At 35.5% G+C, this 20,763-nt stretch overlaps 1 protein-coding gene across 2 annotated transcripts in view; it reads right to left on the bottom strand.

The window, feature by feature from the left end:
- Positions 1 to 362: 362 nt before the first annotated feature.
- LOC145204665 (ER degradation-enhancing alpha-mannosidase-like protein 3) overlaps positions 363 to 20,763 on the bottom strand; it is a 74,711-nt gene continuing 54,310 nt past the window's right edge. For both annotated transcript variants that reach the window (XM_080077258.1, XM_080077259.1), the window contains 6 exons: positions 12,836 to 12,984; positions 9,342 to 9,534; positions 5,717 to 5,884; positions 3,726 to 3,891; positions 2,684 to 2,869; positions 363 to 974 (listed from right to left, as the gene is read on the bottom strand). In XM_080077258.1, the coding sequence (XP_079933384.1) occupies positions 778 to 974; positions 2,684 to 2,869; positions 3,726 to 3,891; positions 5,717 to 5,884; positions 9,342 to 9,534; positions 12,836 to 12,984 (1,059 nt within the window). In that variant the 3' untranslated portion in view covers positions 363 to 777. The remainder of the gene's footprint in view (positions 975 to 2,683; positions 2,870 to 3,725; positions 3,892 to 5,716; positions 5,885 to 9,341; positions 9,535 to 12,835; positions 12,985 to 20,763) is intronic.

Genomic DNA, 20,763 nt, shown 5'->3' with positions numbered 1-20,763 from the left:
TGGTTGCTACGGTTTGTTGGGTTCATCCGAACGAAAAGAAAGCTACAAGTTGCCGATCCGATAAGCGTTGCGGAACTGCAAAAGGCAGAGCTGTTGTATGTTTGGAAAAAACGAATAAACAGTTTTTCAAAGCTAGACTAGTGGGCTGTTTATGCATCTTGAATCTACAGGTCAGGTGTAAACTACACTCCTAAGACACTGGAGTCCAAGTTAAAACTTGCACTGCCATCCCTTTTACGCGCCTGTTTCCGGCTTGGCGATTTTGTGTTCTTTCACCAGGCAAAATTAACTTAACTCGCAGGTTGGATGAAGAGCAGCCTCATGAATTTGCAAAGGGAACAGTTTGGAAAAATAAAACAAAGTTGTCATTCATCCACTTAGATTTATTAATAGTACCATCTATGAGCGCAAAAACAAAAAATGTGAGATAAAATTGATAATGCTGCATTGTTAGAATATTGCACAGTAAAATGCTCAATGAAATCTGGTTGTACTGTAAAAAAACACACAATGTCTGAAGGAAAATTACTTTACAAAATTAGATGAGATTTACATTTTAAAGAAGGAAAAATGACAATTTAGCATTAACAATCTTTTTCATGTTGCATAGAAACCTACATTAGAACAGCATATCTGAAGGATTACTAAGATGCAACTAAATTTTGAACACATACCAGTTCACAGCACACTAAAACTTCTGGCCACCGGATGTGCTTTAAAGTAGCACAGTTTTAAAAACGCCTACAACTTTTCCCATGTATACCAACATATAAAACATCATAATTCATCATTTAAAGTTTCTGGATTTTCGCTATCAGTCGATGTTTTTTCGTTTTTAGGTTGTTGCGCCAAGTCTCCGTCATCAGTTAAACTCTTTTTTTCGGTTGCTGTGTGGCTCTTGCATGTTTCAACTTCTTTGTTCGTTCTGCTTTTTTTCTGGTTTTCCAATGAAACTTCACTATGTTGTTGGGTTTCTGTACATGCAACAATCATTATATACATGACAAAGGTGTGGTCATAACACAGACAATAAAATATCCTAATCCAAGGGTCACCAAACTACGGCCTGCGGGCTGGATCCGGCCCTTGAGGTTATTTTATCACATTCAAAAATTAATCTACTTACGAAAGTTTTCCTGTCGCGTATAAGCAGTGGTGGGATTCAGCCGGTTCGCACCGGTTCTATAGAACCGTCTCACGAAATTTTATAAGATCAGCGAACCGATTAGCATTACTGGTTACTGTCAATGGACTTTTTGTAACATAACCGGCTGAAAAATATGACCTTTGTGATAGAACCGAATGACAAAAAATTTGAACCCCACCACTGCGTATAAGTAATATTACATAGTATTTTTAGGATGACAACGCCAAGGCTTGATCTAAAGCCAGTTTGCTACGTCACAAGTGTTAATTGAGTGCAAACAATTGCCATATCTTGGTACTTGTGACGTAATATACAAGCATTGCTCGTAAGATGAGACCAATAAAAACAACTTAACCGTCGTATCACCAAATTTTAAATGGGATTGTAGAAAGACTATCTTTGACCCCCTTTAAAAATCGCAGGGTAAGTTTGGAAAGACGGCGCTAGGGCATGTAACCTATGTCGCCCCCGGGAATCATTATTAAACTTATCCGGCCTGCAGTGAAAAAAGATTTGGTGGCCCCTGGGCTAATCAAAGGTGTAATATTCGACAAATCGAACTCGTGTTTGGGTCTCCAGTTTGTAAACAAACATACAAATAATGTATGTTTCCCTTCCCTATACTTTGGACACACGATTACATCCATAAGGCCAGTAGAGGCTTTATAACGTAACAACAGGTTTGACAACTTGTTTTATGCAGACTTAAACGAGGGTAATTCACCTGTTGGTCAGAGTTCTGACACCTCACGCTTACATAAGTAAGATACATATATTGAACAGTTACGGGACGATTGCAGTCCTAAATTCCATCTTTCTTAGATTGATTAATTAAGCTTGTCTTTAACCGGGAACAGATTAATGTGAAGGTGGTTACATTCGCGGAAACAGTGGTTACTATTTGTTTTCTGTGCCACTCCTTTTCGAGTTTTTTTTTAACACCGCACGACCACCTTTCAGCATACTCTTTACAAACACAGTGGAAACTACCGGAATGTGTTTTAAATAAAGATTGTCAAAAGTCAATGTGACAGTCAGCTTTTTTGTTCTGCAATGGCAGCCCAACATCAAAGTTGTTTATCTTATGTTTTATTCCATTCGTTTCTTTTTAGGGCAAGGATAGCCAAAAAACTGACAGAAATGTATCATTATTATACTTTTTTGCACTAAAGAACATTCCAAATCACGAATGGTTCCACAGCTTTTTATATTATTAAAGCGTTTTTTTTTCTCCAAGAGTTTAATTCTGAATATTCATCTCAGCTAAAGCTTAAGTTAAGAAAAAAAAACTAATTTACTCCTTTTTTGAAAGTAATTTCATTAACAACGTGCAATATTTGTTTAATCTGCAAGAAAAGTGCAAGAATACAATGCACCATGTTAGGTGCATTCGCCATAGGTTTATCACCCCTGCTTCAACCTATTTAAATGTCTTAAGCAGCTTTAGATAAAATAATATAAAATATAATTAACCTAAGACATTCAAGCTAAATCGATTTGAACCAAATATCTTGCAAACAAAACAAAGTTTGAAACCTGAAGGCTTAAACTGGCTTGTCAAAATAACAGATATATTGTTGAGTTTTGATTTGGGTAAACTTTTTTCTATGAGAGCTCCTTCTTTATGGAACAAGAACACTGCTGGGATATTGGTTTCTGTCTTTTCATCTCCAGCCATTGCAAAAGGTGCACTGTTATCATATGAGGTTCCTGAAGTGTTGTCTACAAAAATTAAATGCATAAATATAAAAACAGTGTATAAGCTATTGGTTCTGTTGAAATTGTTTGTGTTATTTTCTTATTGTTTCAAGTAATGAGATTCTTTGCAGTTCTTGTTCTGTTGTTCGTGGCAAGTTTGTGTTATTGAAAGTTTATAGCCAAGTGCTTTGACAATAATGTGGGATGAACATGCAGGCAAATTTAGTCGTTCTTGGGCAAAAGGTCAAATTGTGATTAGCTCTTTATTTAAAATTGAAATGTAAATCGTTTTAAGTACGATTCTTAAAAACAACTAGAAAAGTGGCTTTTCCATATACTACATCCCATTTCAAGGTTATCCAGACACAGCATTTATCACACTTCAAACAAATATACATTTGTCACTTCATTTTAATTGGGTCCCTTTCTTTCCACTGCATATAACAACAATCATTACACAAGTTTTATTTCTTACTTTTTCATGTAGTCTGTGTTTTATGTTTCTACAAAAACATTTGTTCAGAAGTGAATTATGTAACTGTTTCGTTTCCATAACTAACTAATTTTTGGTAAGATTGTTGTTACTTAATGTTATTAAAATTGTGTGTGTTTACAGAAACCGCTTTGCCTCTGTGCTGGACATGCTGTTGAACTCTTCAGCGCTACAATATGTTCATGTCGTCTTAATATAAGAGTTCATTAATTTGGCTCTTGGTGAGTTTTTAGGCATAAGAAAAAAGTGCATTTAGAACTGTTCTAGGAATGTAACCAACCGCACCTGTACTATCTGGGCACATAAGTCACATCTTTTACCAAGCAAAAGACAGCACAACATACACCATGGCATGGTAGAAAGTTGATTTACAAAATTGTATTGTACCTAAAATTATTACTCCAGTTCCACCAGCCTTCTCAACATTAGCAACTTTGTTTATAAACATGCATTGACCACGTACGACAAGGACTATTTTTCCATTGATTTGATCTGGGTTTTCCAAGGCGGAACAAGCATCGTATGGCACTGAAAACGCTAATGTCCCAAACACCTAAAACCAAATACACAAACATAAATGACAATATTAGCCAAAGGTCTTGTTTATATTTTCACATTTGTCTGAGCAGTTTATGTACAATGCATGTGGAGTGCCTGAGGTCATTCAATATCCTAAAGATTGTAAACCCCCAAACAACATGCACTGTTTATATTAATTTTTAATAATAAGATGTTCTGGTTATATCATAAAAAGCTTGGCAAAACGTACATGTGAATGACCAGAATCAAATGTACTGCAAGTTAATTGTGTCCTCCAAACAGACATGGGGCCATTCGTATTCGTCATTCGTATTCGAATGCATTCGAATACAGGTTTTGGCACCTTCGTGCTGTATTCGAATGATTTTGGCTTTCGTTCGATAGTGCATGAATACAATTCGAATAGTTGAAGTTAACTTTTGAACCAACAATTCATGAATACAAAAACTTGAGTAAATTTATTCGAATACAATTCGAATTGTTGTAGGTTTTTGCCAACCTAAGAATTTGCAAATTCGAATACACGATATTTTTTACGAAGACAATTCGAATTGTTGTCGGCCTTTGGCAAGGTAACAATTCGTAAAATCGAATACGTGACTACATTTGTACGAATACCATTCGAATTGTTGTCAGCCTGTGGCTACGTACAATTCGCAAAATCGAATATATGACTACATTTTTACGAATACAATTCGAATTGTTGTCAGCCTTTGGCAACGTAAGATACGTAAAATCGAATACATGACTACATTTTTACGAATACAATTCGAATTGTCGATTACCTCCAGACTAGAAGTAGTCGAGAATATTTTGCTACACATTTTTGCCAAATAGATTCGAATACAATTCAAATTGGCAGTGAATGTGACCTGATTTGACAAGTTTTTGTTTATATCACGAAACAATGACATATAGAAGTTTAATTGTGACGTTACATAAATGGAATTGTGTTACAAAGCTTACAACATTGGGTTGTTCTCAGCACATGACAGGTGTAGCGTGTTCATGAAGCAAACATTTCACGTAAATTTGGTGAAGTTTTTATAACGGAGACTTAAATCAGTCAAGCTAATGTGGCAAAAAAGCTCGTTGATTTACATTTTTACCCATAAATTTGCAATTCATAAACCCATGTTACTTTTTGATCGAATACCTTTTAAGTTTCGGGGCATTTTATTTCTTTTATTTTCCGCAACTACAAATATCCAAATCGGTGCATTCGAATGTTATTCGAATTGTTTGCTTCTTACAACAACTGAACAATTCGTGAATACAAATAACTAGAACTATTAATTCGAATACAATTCGGATTGCTTCATCTCAAAAAGTAAGTATTCATGAATACGAATACACGCTTGGGGTTTATTCGAATAGTATTCGAATTACACGTTGTTGTTTTTTGGTCAACTATTCATGAATACTAATACTTAACATGCTTTATTCGAATACAAATCGAATTGCTGCCACCTTAACATTACGAAACAATTCGTGAATACGAATACCTGACTCGCATTATTCGAATACAATTCGAATTGCCGAACTTTAAAAAGTGCGTAGAATTCATGAATACGAATACATGCCTTGGTTTATTCGAATAGTATTCGAATTACTTGTCGTTGTAGTTTGGTCAACAATTCATGAATACAAATACTTGACTCGTTTTATTCGAATACCATTTGAATTGCTGTCACTCAAAAATTACCAAAGTATTCATGAATTCGAATACAGTCATGCAGGTATTCGTAAAGTATTCGAATACAGGACGCGTGTATTCGACCCCATGTCTGCCTCCAAATATCTTACGATTGCTAATTAGTTGAGAAATATAAATATACCTCATTTGAATCATCCAATTGAGGACCAAACTGAGCAGGTCCACCCTTTAGGATAAAAGGTTGCTTGTCAAATGTACCAGAAACTTTGACATAAACTGGTTTCGGTTGTGTTTCACTTCCTGAAGTTCTTGCCATATCAATCATTTCTTGCATAAAGACTGCACCTTCCTAAAAATAGATCTATATAAAACAACACACAAAAAAACTAAAGCTTGCGAAAAAGATAAAACTCAATTCTGTGAACAACATTTTTCTGAGTTATATCACTTATCTCACTAGAAAGGTACACTTTGGCCCATGGGTGTTAATTTAAGCAAAGAGATAGACACACAAAAAAAACTCCTTTCATTCTTACATCACCAATATGTACTATCACAAGATTTGCAAGGTTTAAACACTAGCGTAATTTAGTGACCAAGTAACAGTGTGTACTACAATACAGCATCCATATAACTGGGAAACTGGTTTATTAGAACAAAACACTTGGCGAAGTAAAATCTTGATTTACCAACCTTTCGAAATTAAAAGTGTTCAAATGTCTTTTAACTTAAACATCGTTTAAAAACCATTTCATGGAATAATGAGGGCTTTACATGCCAAAATATAACAAAAAAAGTTTGGCCAGTTTAAGGTAACTGCTGGGGATGTTGTGTCATACAATAAAAAACTACATCTACCAGATGAGATTTTTCACAATTTCTTTAACATTACAAAGCAAAAACATGTGGTTAAGCTGAAGGAAAAAACAAAACAAAGAAAAATGGAACAAGAAAAAAGGTCTTTTCTAAATATTGTCATTAAGTATTCTTAGTCCCATAAAATTACAAATTCACTCCTATTAAATTGGTTCCATATCCCTATTTTCTGGCAGCAAACATGATAATTATTTCTGCACAAGCAAATCGGACCACCCAAGTTGTGATCATTTTTAGCGTGGGCACTAAATAAAAATATATATTTAAAAAAGATTGTATTGTTCTCTGTGTTCAACCTTTTTAATACCGCAACCCAGTTTAGCAACAAAATGTAACTTGCAATTTCCTTATTTTTTTCATAATCGCTGTAGAAACTCTCAGTTTGGGCAAAGATAAAGGGTCTAAGTTTGCTGGTTCAGTCAGTTTTCATAGAGAATCAAGCGGCAACTCAACTGATACACTTCACCTTCTGTAAGCATTCATGTATTGTCCAATTATAATGCCTGTTTTTTGTTCGGCAACGCGGTGCAGTGACTCTTGCATTGAATTATCTTCTATATTGTGATATAACAGCATTTGTTTTTATTGTAATGGTCATGATGGAATACAAAATAAGTTTAATTAAAATGGATTGACTGTTTTATTTCTTTTAGATATTTTCATTTCGTTATTGACGATAAATATTTACTTTTTTGGATGTGTATCAAATGCCTCGCAGGCCCCAATAAAATAGCAAACGACCCCCATACCCACAAAATGGCAAGCGATCCCCCACCCACAAAATGGCAAATGACCCCCCACCCACAGGTAGAAAACCACTGCCCCAAACTAAAACAAGCTGTTTTATGTTCCCGTTGGTGTGCGAATGATTGAGATAAATTAAAAAGCTTTGGGAAACTAAGTCAACTATTATTAGTTAATTATTTATTTTTAGTACCATAAATAATGCAGCTTTATGTCACATTATCATTTTTTAGTTGTCATTAATATTTTCTGTTCAACATGAAACATTTATGTTGTTTATGCACACAAAAAACATTCTTGCCCCAGCAAGCACTATGCAATAATACAAAAGGTAGCAATGTTTGAGTTTTATATCTAAACTAGAAGGAATTATTTAAAATACAAACTGGCCATGCCTCATGCAATTTAGACATTGTTGTAAGTTTGTGGGACTAAATAGTGTGAAACACTGACTCTTTAAATGACATATTATACAAACTGTCAAAATTCCATTTCACCCTTTTACCCAATTTAGGAGGTTAGTAGGGTAAATATTGGGGTTACAAGGTGAAACACAATAATTGACACCTATAAACGCTAAATTCAACTAACTGTCCAAATTTTATGCAATTTGGACATTGTTTAGAAAACCCCCCATTTTAGGGGACCAGTGGGGTAACAATTGGGGCTGTAGGCTGAAACACAAATATCGACACTTAAAATGTCACAATGAACAAACCCAATTTTATCCAAATCAGACATGGTTCAAAAATGTTATATATTTTAGGGGGCTGAAGGAGGGTAAATGCTGTGGCTATAGAGTAAAACAAAACATATGGCATATCTATAGGACCACATCTAACAGCTGTTCAGGTTTAAGGGGGTCCCATAAGTACTTGCCTCAAATCATGGAATCCAGATAATAAAAAAGATTTTCCAGGTTCTTAAAAAATGAATTTTATTGGATATATTAATTAAGAAAGCATGGAATGTTTGAATTGAACATAAATTTCAAAACTTATTGTCAGTGCAACCGCCATAGCACTGGCTTGTTGTTCAAAATAACTTGTTTAATGACAATATACTAACCACTTCTCAAAGGCATAGTACAGTGGTTCCCAACCTTTTTTTGTTGCGACCCAAATACTTACCAAAATTTTGTTTTGTGGCTTCTCGCGACCCATGGATATGCATTCTTACTATTTGGGTTATATTTTTGTTTGTAAATCAGGAAAGTTTTTCGAAAATTACTACGCTAGTTTGAAAAATAAAACCATCAAACAAAAATTATTCGTTTTTCCGCCAACTTTAGAGCTGGTTCAAAGCATTATGAGCCACACAACGCTTAACAGTGATCTCACACAAACATTATGACGTCACAAACAGAATAATTCACTGTCACGCCAAATAGTCATGAAATTGTTATTGGGAAACAATTCATATCCTTGGGAAATAACAAAATAACGCTACGAAACGTAGATGCTCTAATTGTCACAAAAACTGGCGACCCAACAGAATTTATAGGCGACCCAACTTTGGGTCGCGACCCATAGGTTGGGAAACACTGGCATAGTACACCAGGGCTTTCCAAACTGGGCCTCGCGACCCTGCAAGTAATGAACCTCGGGGGTCGCAGAGAGCTAAACCAATTTTACACAAAGTACTCCATTTTATACTATTCTACGTTTCAGCCATTCAATTCTAAACACACAATTTCGCTCAGCATTATTTTTGACTAAGCTGTATCTAGATTCTACGTAAATAAATAGATTTATGACGCTCTGTAACTTTTTCTGTGCGAACAAGACAAATTTGAATTTTGTCACTGAAAACACACAATTTAAGTTTTCAAAGCAGAGTTTTTACTGTTAACTGAAATCAAAACAAAATACCGATCCAGCGATGGCAACATAAGAACAGCTTTATAACCAGCACTAACAAATATTGAGCCACAGCTGGACTTGCTTTGTAGCAGAAAGCAGTCTCACCTATCACACCGAATAAATGTTTGCTTTTTTGTCATGAAGTAGTACTCCGAGTACCGTTAGCTTGTTTTTAGTTTTCGCTCGAATTAAGGCTTTAATGAAAACAACAAACGTATATTTTTAGTGTTTGTCAAGTATGAAGGGTCGCATAAAATTTGAGGAGTCGCGATCAAAAGCCCTGCAATGCACTATTTTAAACAAATATATATATTTTATTCTCACAGAGGCATCTGTTTTTGAGTGAGCAGAATTAAGTTGTTGTATGAGCTGAACCTTCCCATCTGGAAGCATGACAATGCTTATTCCCATTTTTTCAAGAATATCCATATGTTTTTTATTTCCGGGAACAAATTCATTTGCCTGAAGCTGTCTTGGGCCATACCATGTCTTGACCAGGTTGCTATCAGGGGTTGTACTATAAATAAAAAATAATTTGTCATTATTTTCACACTAGCCACACATACTTCTTGTGCAATAGTCAACATGGTTAAAACCTTTGTTTGTTGGTACAAGCAGAAACTAATGGGTACACTTGCAGATTTGTTAATAATGCATTTTATGGAACAAACCATGATAAAGTTTGATGCTATAAGTTAAAATAGGGTTATCAATATTCTGCTCAAATTTTACTGCTATGAATAAAAATGCATTCATTTAAAAAATGTACCCAATTTTAGGGGCTAGTGGGGTAATTGATGCGACTCTATACCTAAACAAATGAAATACCAAATCACAATGAGCCAAATAGCCCTGTAAAATGTGTCAATATTATTTTTTAAGCATTGACCACTAGGGGTGTTTTAGGCAACTGTTAATGCTTCTGACAGCATAAGGCAGTTAACACCTCTTTCCCAAACTGTTAGTTGCAAAAATAAATTTAAAATTTATACAAGTACATTACAAACACAAGCAACATATAAATGATTACCTTTATATAACTACTACACCATGCCAGCTTTTAGTTTGTGGTATTATGAAAACATTGTACTCTTTGGGGACTAACAAGGTAATGGCTGGAACTATAAAGTCAAATGAAACATATGACTCACCTACATGACCATATCTACCATGTGTAAAAGTGTTCTCCAAGTCCAAAAATACACCAAGCCAAACTTTAAAAGGTTTTGTCATATCCTTTTTACATTATATTGTCACATATATCAAAAATAAAGAATAGAAAAAGAATTTAATCTCTTGACCTCAAAATAGCTGTCCAAAACCAGTTTCAAAAATGTAAAACTTTTCCCAGAAAACCCAGACAGTACTACAGACACTGACAAATTAATAAAAAATGTTGCAGCAAAGGCATATATAACAAACTGTTCTTCAATTAACTTTGTTTTGTGAAATGTATTCTGGTGACCTGTGGCAGCCAAAAAAGATTGCCTAGTTGAACGTCTGTTCATTCATGAAACAGAGCCCCCTCCTCTCTGCATTAAACTACCAATATCGTTAACCAATGAGAAATCTCCTTGGGAATCTATATTTGGGCTGTAAAGATTACCACTGGGCTAATAAAGCTAAAATTTAAACCACAAACAAAGAACACACTACAAACAACTTTTCAAAATTTTAGCACATTAGAGTTTGTGTTTCTGATCTGAAAGATTGGTAAACCTAAAAACAACTAGAAAATTGGCTTTCTGATATACTTCAATTTTATATATTCTATATGACATTTACCAACTTACTATACTATACACAACTTTATCTATATATATGAGCAAAACGAATGGGTCCCCACAAGCGTGTTTATGCAGATTTACAGCAAACCTTTTGTAGATAGATTTTGTAGATAAAAGCATTAACTTAACTTTAAAAGTTTTTTTCCGTATTCTTTTTGCATCATTATTGTCATATAATTACAAAAAATCGGTGAAAAAAGAACGGGGACAATACTTTCAATTTAATCTCTTGCTTTGACCTGGATATTGTCGTTCAAGTTCAGTTTTTAAACATAAATTTTCCTAGAAAGTCTTAACTGTTATATTAGACACTATATAAAAAAAAGTCATTTGCTACAAAGGTATACATAACAACTTGTTCTTCACTTAACTTTGTTTCGCAAAAACGACCGTTTAATGACCTTTTTACACGGTTTTTAACAGCATGCAGTCCTCAGTGTTCAACAATACTGTTTAGCCTAATTTATACATGACTTAAGTACTGATTCTTGAATTGATTTGTCAAAAAGAAAGAAGATACGTTATGACGAAAAATTCGTAACTGTGTTGTAATGCCTACAAGTTGACCTTTAGTGACCCATGGTTATACGACGGCCAAGCTGACAACGAGAATTTAAAGACCATTTATTGCCGCGTTTGAAAAAGTTAAGTGTATTTTTTTTGTTGATCAACGACGTTTTGCCTGACATAAACGAAACCGAAGTACGTTTATTGAGATTAAATTACGTCTTAGGTGTAAAACCTTCGCCAAAACTAAAAATGCGCGTAATAACTCAATAAAACGACACAGCATTGCTGCACAAAAAAACAGCTGATTTCTAATCACCCAAACGACTGTCTCCTAAAACACTTCTGTCGGACGTCAAGCTAAGCACTCCCGCTCTGCCGCCTTAATCGTAAACCAGTGAATTCCTCCCGTGGGACTTATATCCGACTGATAGCGTACACATATTATGGGTTGTAAAGGTAACTGGCATAATTTTAAATACTAAACGAATAGCCTGCTTAAACAATTGTTCAAATTTTTAAATATTTCTGAACCATAGGGCTTGTATTTCTGGCCTAAAAGTAACAGCTATTATTTCGGGGTTTAAAGGGTGAAAAACGAGTGAATAAAAAAATAAATACACAAGATTCTTTAAAAAACCTTACATTGCACCAAACAACAAAGCATGAAACTCCAAGAAGCTGTAGTTTAGTCAGTATAGCCGTTTTAAAAAAATTACATTTTGGGGGCCAGTGGGTGAACCGCTGGGTCAATCTGGGTCAAGCTTCATGAGGATCAAATTTGGATTATTAACTAACATCTCTGAAAATTTGAATAAATTTAAAGCACTCTTTCTTGACCAAACGCGTCTCACAAACCAGCAACAGAAAAAAAATACGGACAAAAACAATAAGTGTCCCCTTCAAGGAAGGGGACCCATAAATATTTCAGGGTCACAAAAAAAGGAGGAATCCAAATAAAAGTTACAAAATCATATAAAATACTTTACAATGTACAAAAATCACAAAACTCCAGGATCTGGTTATTTATTAGGTATAGCTGTTTCAAAAATACATGTTTTGAGGCTGTTGGTGAACTTTGGATAATTAATTGACATGTGTGTAAATTTGAATAAGTTTGAAGCACTCTTTCATAACCAAACATCTGTGTCTCCTTCAGGAAGGGGATCAGTAACAAGCTGTATTTCAGACAACAACAAAATGAAACAAGGTTTTTCGCTCCGTACATTTTTTTTTCTTTTAGCACAAATATTTTTAGTTTTTGTTCGTCAGTGATGCTTTTTTATTAATATGGTTCGACGGCAAAATTTTAAGCAACTCATTGATGTTAAACATCCAGAATAAAATGCCTGAAAAACTTAGGATGTTTGTTACTGTTTCAGTATTATAAATATTTCTTGATTTAATAGTAAAACACTTTTAAAATTTGTTTAGGAGGGTAAAAACCCCAGAGGAAACTAGTAAATTAAAGATATTTAATATTGTAAATTAAATACATACCCAGAACACTATTATACCACTTACCATTTTGGTTGCTGCTTGATTAGATCCTTATCAGCAATATTAACTTCCCTTCTAAGTTTCTTTGTTAAAGTTAAACTGCCTGATTTCACATAAACAGAGTTTACACAGGATCTTTCAAAATTGTCCTCAGCATTAGCGGGAGAGTTGATCTGAAAATAACAACAACCCCCCATCATTACCAGAAACAAAACAATAATAGTTTTTGGAAGCAGAAATAAATGCATCCCTCACATTTGTGTTTGTGCAAATTATGAAAAGGCATCAGTTAAACTAGAAGGGTGGCTTAGCACATTTTGTCGTTGCATTTACACTATAACCTATTTTAAAACATAAATATATTTCCCATGCCTTTTTTTTCTGCAGGCAGAAACTCATGGGTCCTCACACATGTAAAGTTAAAAATAGTGCATTTCAAGAGATAACCATAGTCCACATGCTACCCAAATTTTCCCGTTTTTCTATCTAATGTTTGATGGATTTGGATGAAATTTTCACAGATGGTAGACATAGGTATATAGATGTGCATTCCACTTTGTTTTTGTTGATTACCCCAATATTTACCCCGCTAACCCCCTAAAATGGGTTATTTTCTGCCTAAAGTTTGTCCGACTCGTTTTTCCATCAAATGTTTAATGGATTTGGATGAAATTTTCACAGATGGGAGATATAAGTATGTAAATGTGCATCCCACTTTGTTTTTGTTGATTACCCCAATATTTACCCGGCTAGCCCCCTAAAATGGGTTATTTTCTGCCAAAAGTTTGTCCAACTCGTTTTTCCATCAAATGTTTAATGGATTTGGATGAAATTTTAACAGATGGTAGATATAGGTATGTAGATGTGCATCCCACTTTGTTTTTTGTTGTAACTAATGGGATGTGACACTAAACTACAAAAATATGAAACCTCAACGACTCAATCAATAGTACTGCAAAATTTCAGCCCAATCGGACAATGTTTAAAATTTCCACCACTAGAGGTGTTTTGAGCAACAACCATTAATGCTTCTGATGTCACCCCCTAACTGTCATGGTGCAAAAAGGTCCACCAAGCAACCCACCAACAAGTAACATACAACTAGTTGCCCTTGCAACACTATTGCGCCACAGAATTATTTCGTTTGTGGTACCCATTAACATACAAACACGTTTTACACTTTGGGGGCTTGTGGGGTAAATGTTGGGGCTACAGGGTTAAACACAACAATCGACACATATAAATGTCATACTCTACAAGCTATCCAAATTTCAGCCAATTCCGACACTGTTTACAAACTCACCCATTTTAGGTGGCTAGTGGGGTAAATACTGGGGTTATCAGGACAAACAAAGTGGGAAGCATATCTACACACCTACATCTACCATCTGTGTAAGTTTCAGCCAAATTAATCAAACATTTGATGGCAAAACAAGTCGGACAAACTTTGGGGGAAAAATACCCATTTTAGGGGGCTAGCGGGGTAAATATTGGGGTAATCAACAAAACCAAAGTGGGATGCACATCTACATACATATATCTACCATCTGTGAAAATTCCATCCCAATCCATCAAACATTAGATAGAAAAACGGGTCGGACAAACTTTGGGAAGAAAAAAACAAACAAAAAAAACAAAACAAATTCGAGTAAAATCAATATATGTCCCCTTCAGGGAAGGGGACCCATAATTATTTTTTAACAAAAGTCCTTGGTCTATGTTCTTTTTGTGGAATGTTTTGCACTGCACAGAAAAAAGAACCTAAATATCTTTATAACAAATGCTGGTGAAAATTGAATCGAAGTGGATATAAGCACTGTTAATTTATAACATTTCCAAAATATGATTGCTTTCACTTCTTTCCCATGTCAATTTTAAACTAGAAGGGTGGCTTAGCACATTTTGTTGTTGCATTTACACTATAACCTATTTTAAAACATTAATATATTTCCTATGCTTATTTTGTATTGGGTCCCATATTAGCCATCGTCTTTTATAACTTAGTCGTTTCTGCAGGCAAAAACTCATGGGTCCCCACATATGCAAAGTTGAAAAAAATGCAATTCAAGAGATAACCATAAGAAAGTCGGGTGTTGTAAGGTAAAACACAGTGATCAGCACTGGGCTTAAATAATAATACTATGTAGAATACAACTATAAAATTAGATTCAACCCAGATATTGTTTGAAGTATGTCCTATTTGCCGTATTAGAAAACTGACCCATTTTAGGGGGCTAGTAGGGTAGCTAATTGGGTTCGACACACAAACTAAAAAATATATAAAAAACACAATGACTCAATCAATAGTACTGCAAAATTTCAGCTCAATCGGCCAATGTTTAACATTTCGACCACTAGAGGTGTTTTGAGCAACAACCGTTAATGTTTCTGACTTCATAGGGCTGTTAACAAGCCCCTAACTGCCATGACGCAAAAACGTCCACCAAGCAACCCACCAACGAGCAACATACAACTGGTTGCCCTTGTAACACTATTGCTCCAAAGAAATCTTTCATTTGTGGTGCCCAGTAACATACAAATACTACTTTAGGGGCTTGTGGGGTAAATGTTAGGACTACAGGGTTGAACACAACAATCGACACCTATAAATGGCATACTATACAAGAAATCCAAATTTCAGCCAATTCTGAAACTGTTTAAAAACTCACCCATTTTAGGGGGCTAGCGGGGTAAGTACTGGGGTTATCAACAAAAACAATGTGGGATGCACATCTACATAACTATATCTACCATCTGTGTAAATTTCAGCCAAATCCATCAAGCATTTGATGGAAAAATGAGTCGGACAAACTGTGGGAAGAAAAAATAAAAATAAAGAAAAAATAACTGGAAATTTTGCTAAAAACCCGTGTAGTGTTACAAACATTGACAAATTTGAAAGTCAAGTGTGGCTTACGTGCAACCAATTATTCTTACCTGTGTTTTGCAATACAGATCATTTGACTTGGATTAACATCTTTAAAGCTTACTATTAGGAAAGTATTTTTTAAGAATATTTGCAATTAATATATATGCACATCCTATGTAAGGTTTACCCACTTACACCATTTGCCACACTTGTAATGGTTATACTTTTGTTTCCTAAACTACATTGGGTTTTGGCTCCCCATCAATACCCGGCATACAAAACAATGGCTTCTGCAGGTATAGCAGGGCCCCCACAGTTGTGTGTCTCCAAATTTGGGAGATTATTGATATGGTATGGTGTGATCTTTTTTAGATGCAACAAACAAATTGTTAAAACTAGAAGGGTGGCTTAGCACATTTTGTTGTTGCATTTACACTACAACCTATTTTAAAACATTAATATATTTCCTATGCTTATTTTGTATTGGGTCCCATATTAGCCATCGTCTTTTATAACCTTAGTCGTTTCTGCAGGCAGAAACTCATGGGTCCCCGCACATGCAAAGTTGAAAATAATGCATTTCAAGAGATAACCATGAGAAAGTCGGGTGTTGTAAGGTAAAACACAGTGATCGGCACTGGTCTTAAATAATACTATGTACAGTACAAACTATATAAATTTAGATTCACCCCAGATATTGTGTGAAGTATGTCCTATTTAACATTCTTTTTCAAAGAAAAGAAGGAGTAAATAGTGGCATAATGGGGTAAAACAAAAAATGGACACCTATGAATAACAAATTCAAGCTGTCCATTTACCTAATTCCAACATTGTTAAAAGGGTCACCCATTTTAGGGATTAGTTGGTTAAGTTGTGGTGCTACAGGGCAAAACATAACATTTGAGGACTTAGTATGTTCAAGAAACTTTGCAAATTTCATACTAGAACAGTGCTCATCAACCTTTTTAGTGGCACAGAACGCTTGAAGTATTTTTTCAAATTTTGCGGAAAGCCCACAAAGAAAAATCCTAATAAGCGTGTAATACAATAGGTTCCAGAAAATGTGTGCATTTTTAACCAGTGGCGTGGCCAAAGGGGTCGGAGTATACACATGTTAGTTACTAAATTGGCAAAAAAAGGAAATATTTTTTAAATTTTTAGGAAATAATTATTAAAAAGACACGTGGTTTCTTATTAGCTCTCTGAGCATAGCGATGGAACAAGAAATTATAAGACTTTAAGTAAATATTAAAGTAAACATCACCAGTCATTAGAGAAAACACCTTTTACACCTAGTAGGGATGGGCCTAGTCGGCCAAGCAGTTGCGCAAACTGACCCCCGCGTGCTCGGCAGAGCACCAAGCATTAACGTGAGATGCTCCTTGCTCGACCAAACAGAACATTTGCAGTTTTGGCTCATCCCTAACGCCTAGTGTTACTCAGGAAATAGGAAAGGAATAGCAGATGATCTTGGATTTGTTATTCAACAGCTTCAATATTTGGCACCCCCAAAATGTTCTGTTGCCTACGACACTGTGTTTAGTCAACACACCCCAAGCACATAATATAAGTTGACTTCAATAAAACGATTCACTGAAACGATTTACAATGTTACTTGGATTGGTCGTTTGTCGTTTCTGTATTTGTCTCACACTTCGGCCACAGAGTAGCAAAGCTTGGTTTACTACGTCACAATTGCTCAATGGGTTAACTAGATTGGGTAAATTAGACAAGGTTAACTAGATTGTACAGGCGAGCATTGCTGTTCGCCACAATGATATCATGAATCATTTTTGAATGGGTACAAGAAAGCTCGGGGAACCCCTGCGGAACCCTTAAAGTTCATGGAACCCCTGAGAGAGTTGTACGGAACCCTAGGGTTCCACCCAAGACGTCCAACCAATCCATCAAATTTCGGACATTATAGTGTCGCTTTATCGTTTTGCAACGGGCACTTCTCTTTTCGGATGGCCTTTGTTATAATGTAATTATTTTTCATCGTATCCCGCTGTTCTTGCGCCTTTTCGCTTGTTGCTCGCAATCGTCATTCATTGCTCTGATGAAGCCCTACCGATCTGGTGGGCGAAACGTCAGCAAAAATACAAGTTATGGACAAAAACAACTAGTATTTTTGTTTAACATTACACCAGTTGAACGACATATTTGTTAAATAGCACATTTTGTCGTTGCACATACACTATAACCTATTTTAAACATTAATATATTTCCTATGCTTATTTTTTTGGGGTCCCATATTAGCTATCGTCTTTTATATCGTTAGTTGTTTCTGCAGGCAGAAACTCATGGGTCCCCACACATGCAAAGTTGTAAATAATGCATTTCAGGAGATAACCATTATAAAGTTGGGTGCTGTTAAGCAAAACAGAGTAATCGGCACTGGGCTTAAATAATAATATATTGTTTGAAGTATGTCCTATTTAATGTTCTTTTTCAAAGAAAAGAAGGAGTAAATAGTGGCGTAATGGTGTAAAACAAAAAATAGACACCTATGAACAGCAAATTCTACAAGCTGTGCAATTTTCATTCAATTTGAACATTAAGCATTTTTACATGAGCGAATCGAATCGTATCGTTGATGCGCATTGTATGACGTCACGATTTCGATTCGCTAAAGCATAAAATTACATGGCTACCGAACCAAATCGCATTCAAGGTTTTCAGCTTTGCGCAAAAACGATGGTGGTTATTGTAAAGTGATATACAAACACAAGGCCAGATAATTGTTAATTTTAAAGTATTTTTAGACTTTTAGTCCATTCTTCCAAAAAATCTGAATTAATTTGTGTGCAGCAGTTGTTTGCATCGAGTTTAGACATTCCAAATGTATAGATTTTTTTGATTCTGAAAAGTTAAACCCTCAGGAATAGTTGGAAGAAACATTCGAAGTGTATAGATCACTCTGACTTGATTGTCCAATAGTAATTAGTGCTGATTTCTAAGTTGTACATACTAAAACTGTGTTACATTTCCAGGCCATGTAGCACATTAAAAATTCCTTTATATGACTACACAAATCTATTAAATTTGTTTCATTAGAGTCTCTTGTGGGTTATATGTATAAAAAACGACTAATTTGTATATCTTTGCACCAGTTTGACGAAAAACCTAATTAAATATGTAACTTGTTGTATGGAACGTTTATTCAGCATTAGCTACAAATTTCCCCGTTATTTTCGGCACCAAATTAAACAAACTACATATGGTTTCAAGTTGACCTACTTGTTCACAAAAGAGTTCTCCTAAGCGTATTCAAACTACCTGTGCCGAGCCCATCGAGAATCAGAGAAGTCGTCGAAAACGAGATAAATGCGTATCGAATACGCTCAAACGCTCCATGTAAAAAGGCTTATTGTTAAAAGGGTCACCCATTTTAGGGACCAGTTGGTTAAATTGTGGTGCTACAGGGCAAATTAGAACATTTGAGGGCTTAGTATGTTCAATAACTTTGCAAATTTTATTTGACGGTTTTTAAACAATTCACTTATTTTAGCGGGCTAGTTGATTATATGTTGGGGCTACAAAGTAAAACACATCAATCGAAACCTACAAATAGCATAGTCCACATGCTACTAGAGATGTACCGAATATTCGGTTTGCCGAATTTATTCGGCCGAATCGGCCACTTTTGCAAAGATTCGGTTTCGGCCGAATAATTTTTTGCGATTCGGCCGAAACCGAATCTTTTACGAACACACATTTCAAGCGTTAAACGCGTCTCTTCTGCTTAGCACCTACTAAAATCGCGTCAATCATTATATTTTTAACACATTATCGCTTTTCCTACCGCAGACAAAAAATCAGCAAGTCATTGTCGGGTTGACAATTATGCTTGCGGCAATGCTAAACCCCACAGAACTAAATTAGGGACGAAACACAACCATTCTGCACTAATTGCCTGGTAAATAACTTATGTTTTCATTTCAAATGCATAGAGCATGATTTCACGTGACATCATAAATGATTCGGTTGATTCGGCCGAATTTATAAGGCAAAACCGCCGAATATTCGGTTTCGGCCGATTCAAAATTTCGCCGATTCGGTACATCACTACATGCTACCCAAATATTTAGCCTATTCCGACACTGTTTAATAAACTCACCCATTTGAGGGGGCTAGTGGGGTAACTAACAGGATTCGACAAACAACAAACAAAATATGAAACCTCAATGACTCAATCAATAGTTCCGCCCAATCCACCAATGTTTAAAATTTTGACCACTAGGTGTTTTAAGCAACAACCGTTAATGTTTCTGACGTCATAGGGCTGTTAACAACCCGCTAACTGCCATGGCGCAAAAACGTCCACCAAGTAACCCATAAAGTCACAAACGAATAACATACAACTGGTTGTCCTTGTAACACTATTGCGCCACATAAATCTTTCTTTGGGGTGTCCAGTAACATACAAATACATCTTACACTTTGGGGGCTTGTGGGGTAAATGTTAGGGCTAGAGGGTTAAACACAACAATCGACACCTATAAATGGCATACTCTACAAGCTATCCAAATTTTAGCCAATTCTGAAACTGTTTAAAAACTCACCCATTTTAGGGGACTAGCGGGGTAAACACTGGGGTTATCAACAAAAACAAAGTGGGATGCACATCTACATAACTATTTTTACCATCTGTGTAAATTTCACCTAAATCCATCAAACATTTGATGGCCAAACAAGTCGGACCAACTTCGGGGAAAAATACCCATTTTAGGGGGCTAGCAGGTAAATACTAGGGTTATCAACAAAAACAAAGTGGGATGCACATCTACATAACTACATCTACCATCTGTGTAAATTTCAGCCAAATCCAACAAACATTTGATGGAAAAACGAGTCGGACAAACTATGGGGAAAAAATACCCATATTAGGGGGCTAGCGGTGTAAATCCTGGGGTTATCAACAAAATCAAAGTGGGATGCACATCTACATAACTATATCTACCATCTGTGTAAATTTCACCCAAATCCATGAAACATTTGATGGCCAAACAAGTCGGACAAACTTCGGGGAAAAATACCCATTTTAGGGGGCTAGCGGGGTAAATACTAGGGTTATCAACAA

The sequence above is a fragment of the Phallusia mammillata genome, chromosome 8, assembly GCF_965637545.1.
Source record: "Phallusia mammillata chromosome 8, kaPhaMamm4.hap1.1, whole genome shotgun sequence".
NCBI lineage: Eukaryota > Metazoa > Chordata > Ascidiacea > Phlebobranchia > Ascidiidae > Phallusia > Phallusia mammillata.
Note: the sequence above shows the minus strand (reverse complement) of the source record. Positions and strands in the feature narration are given on the sequence as shown.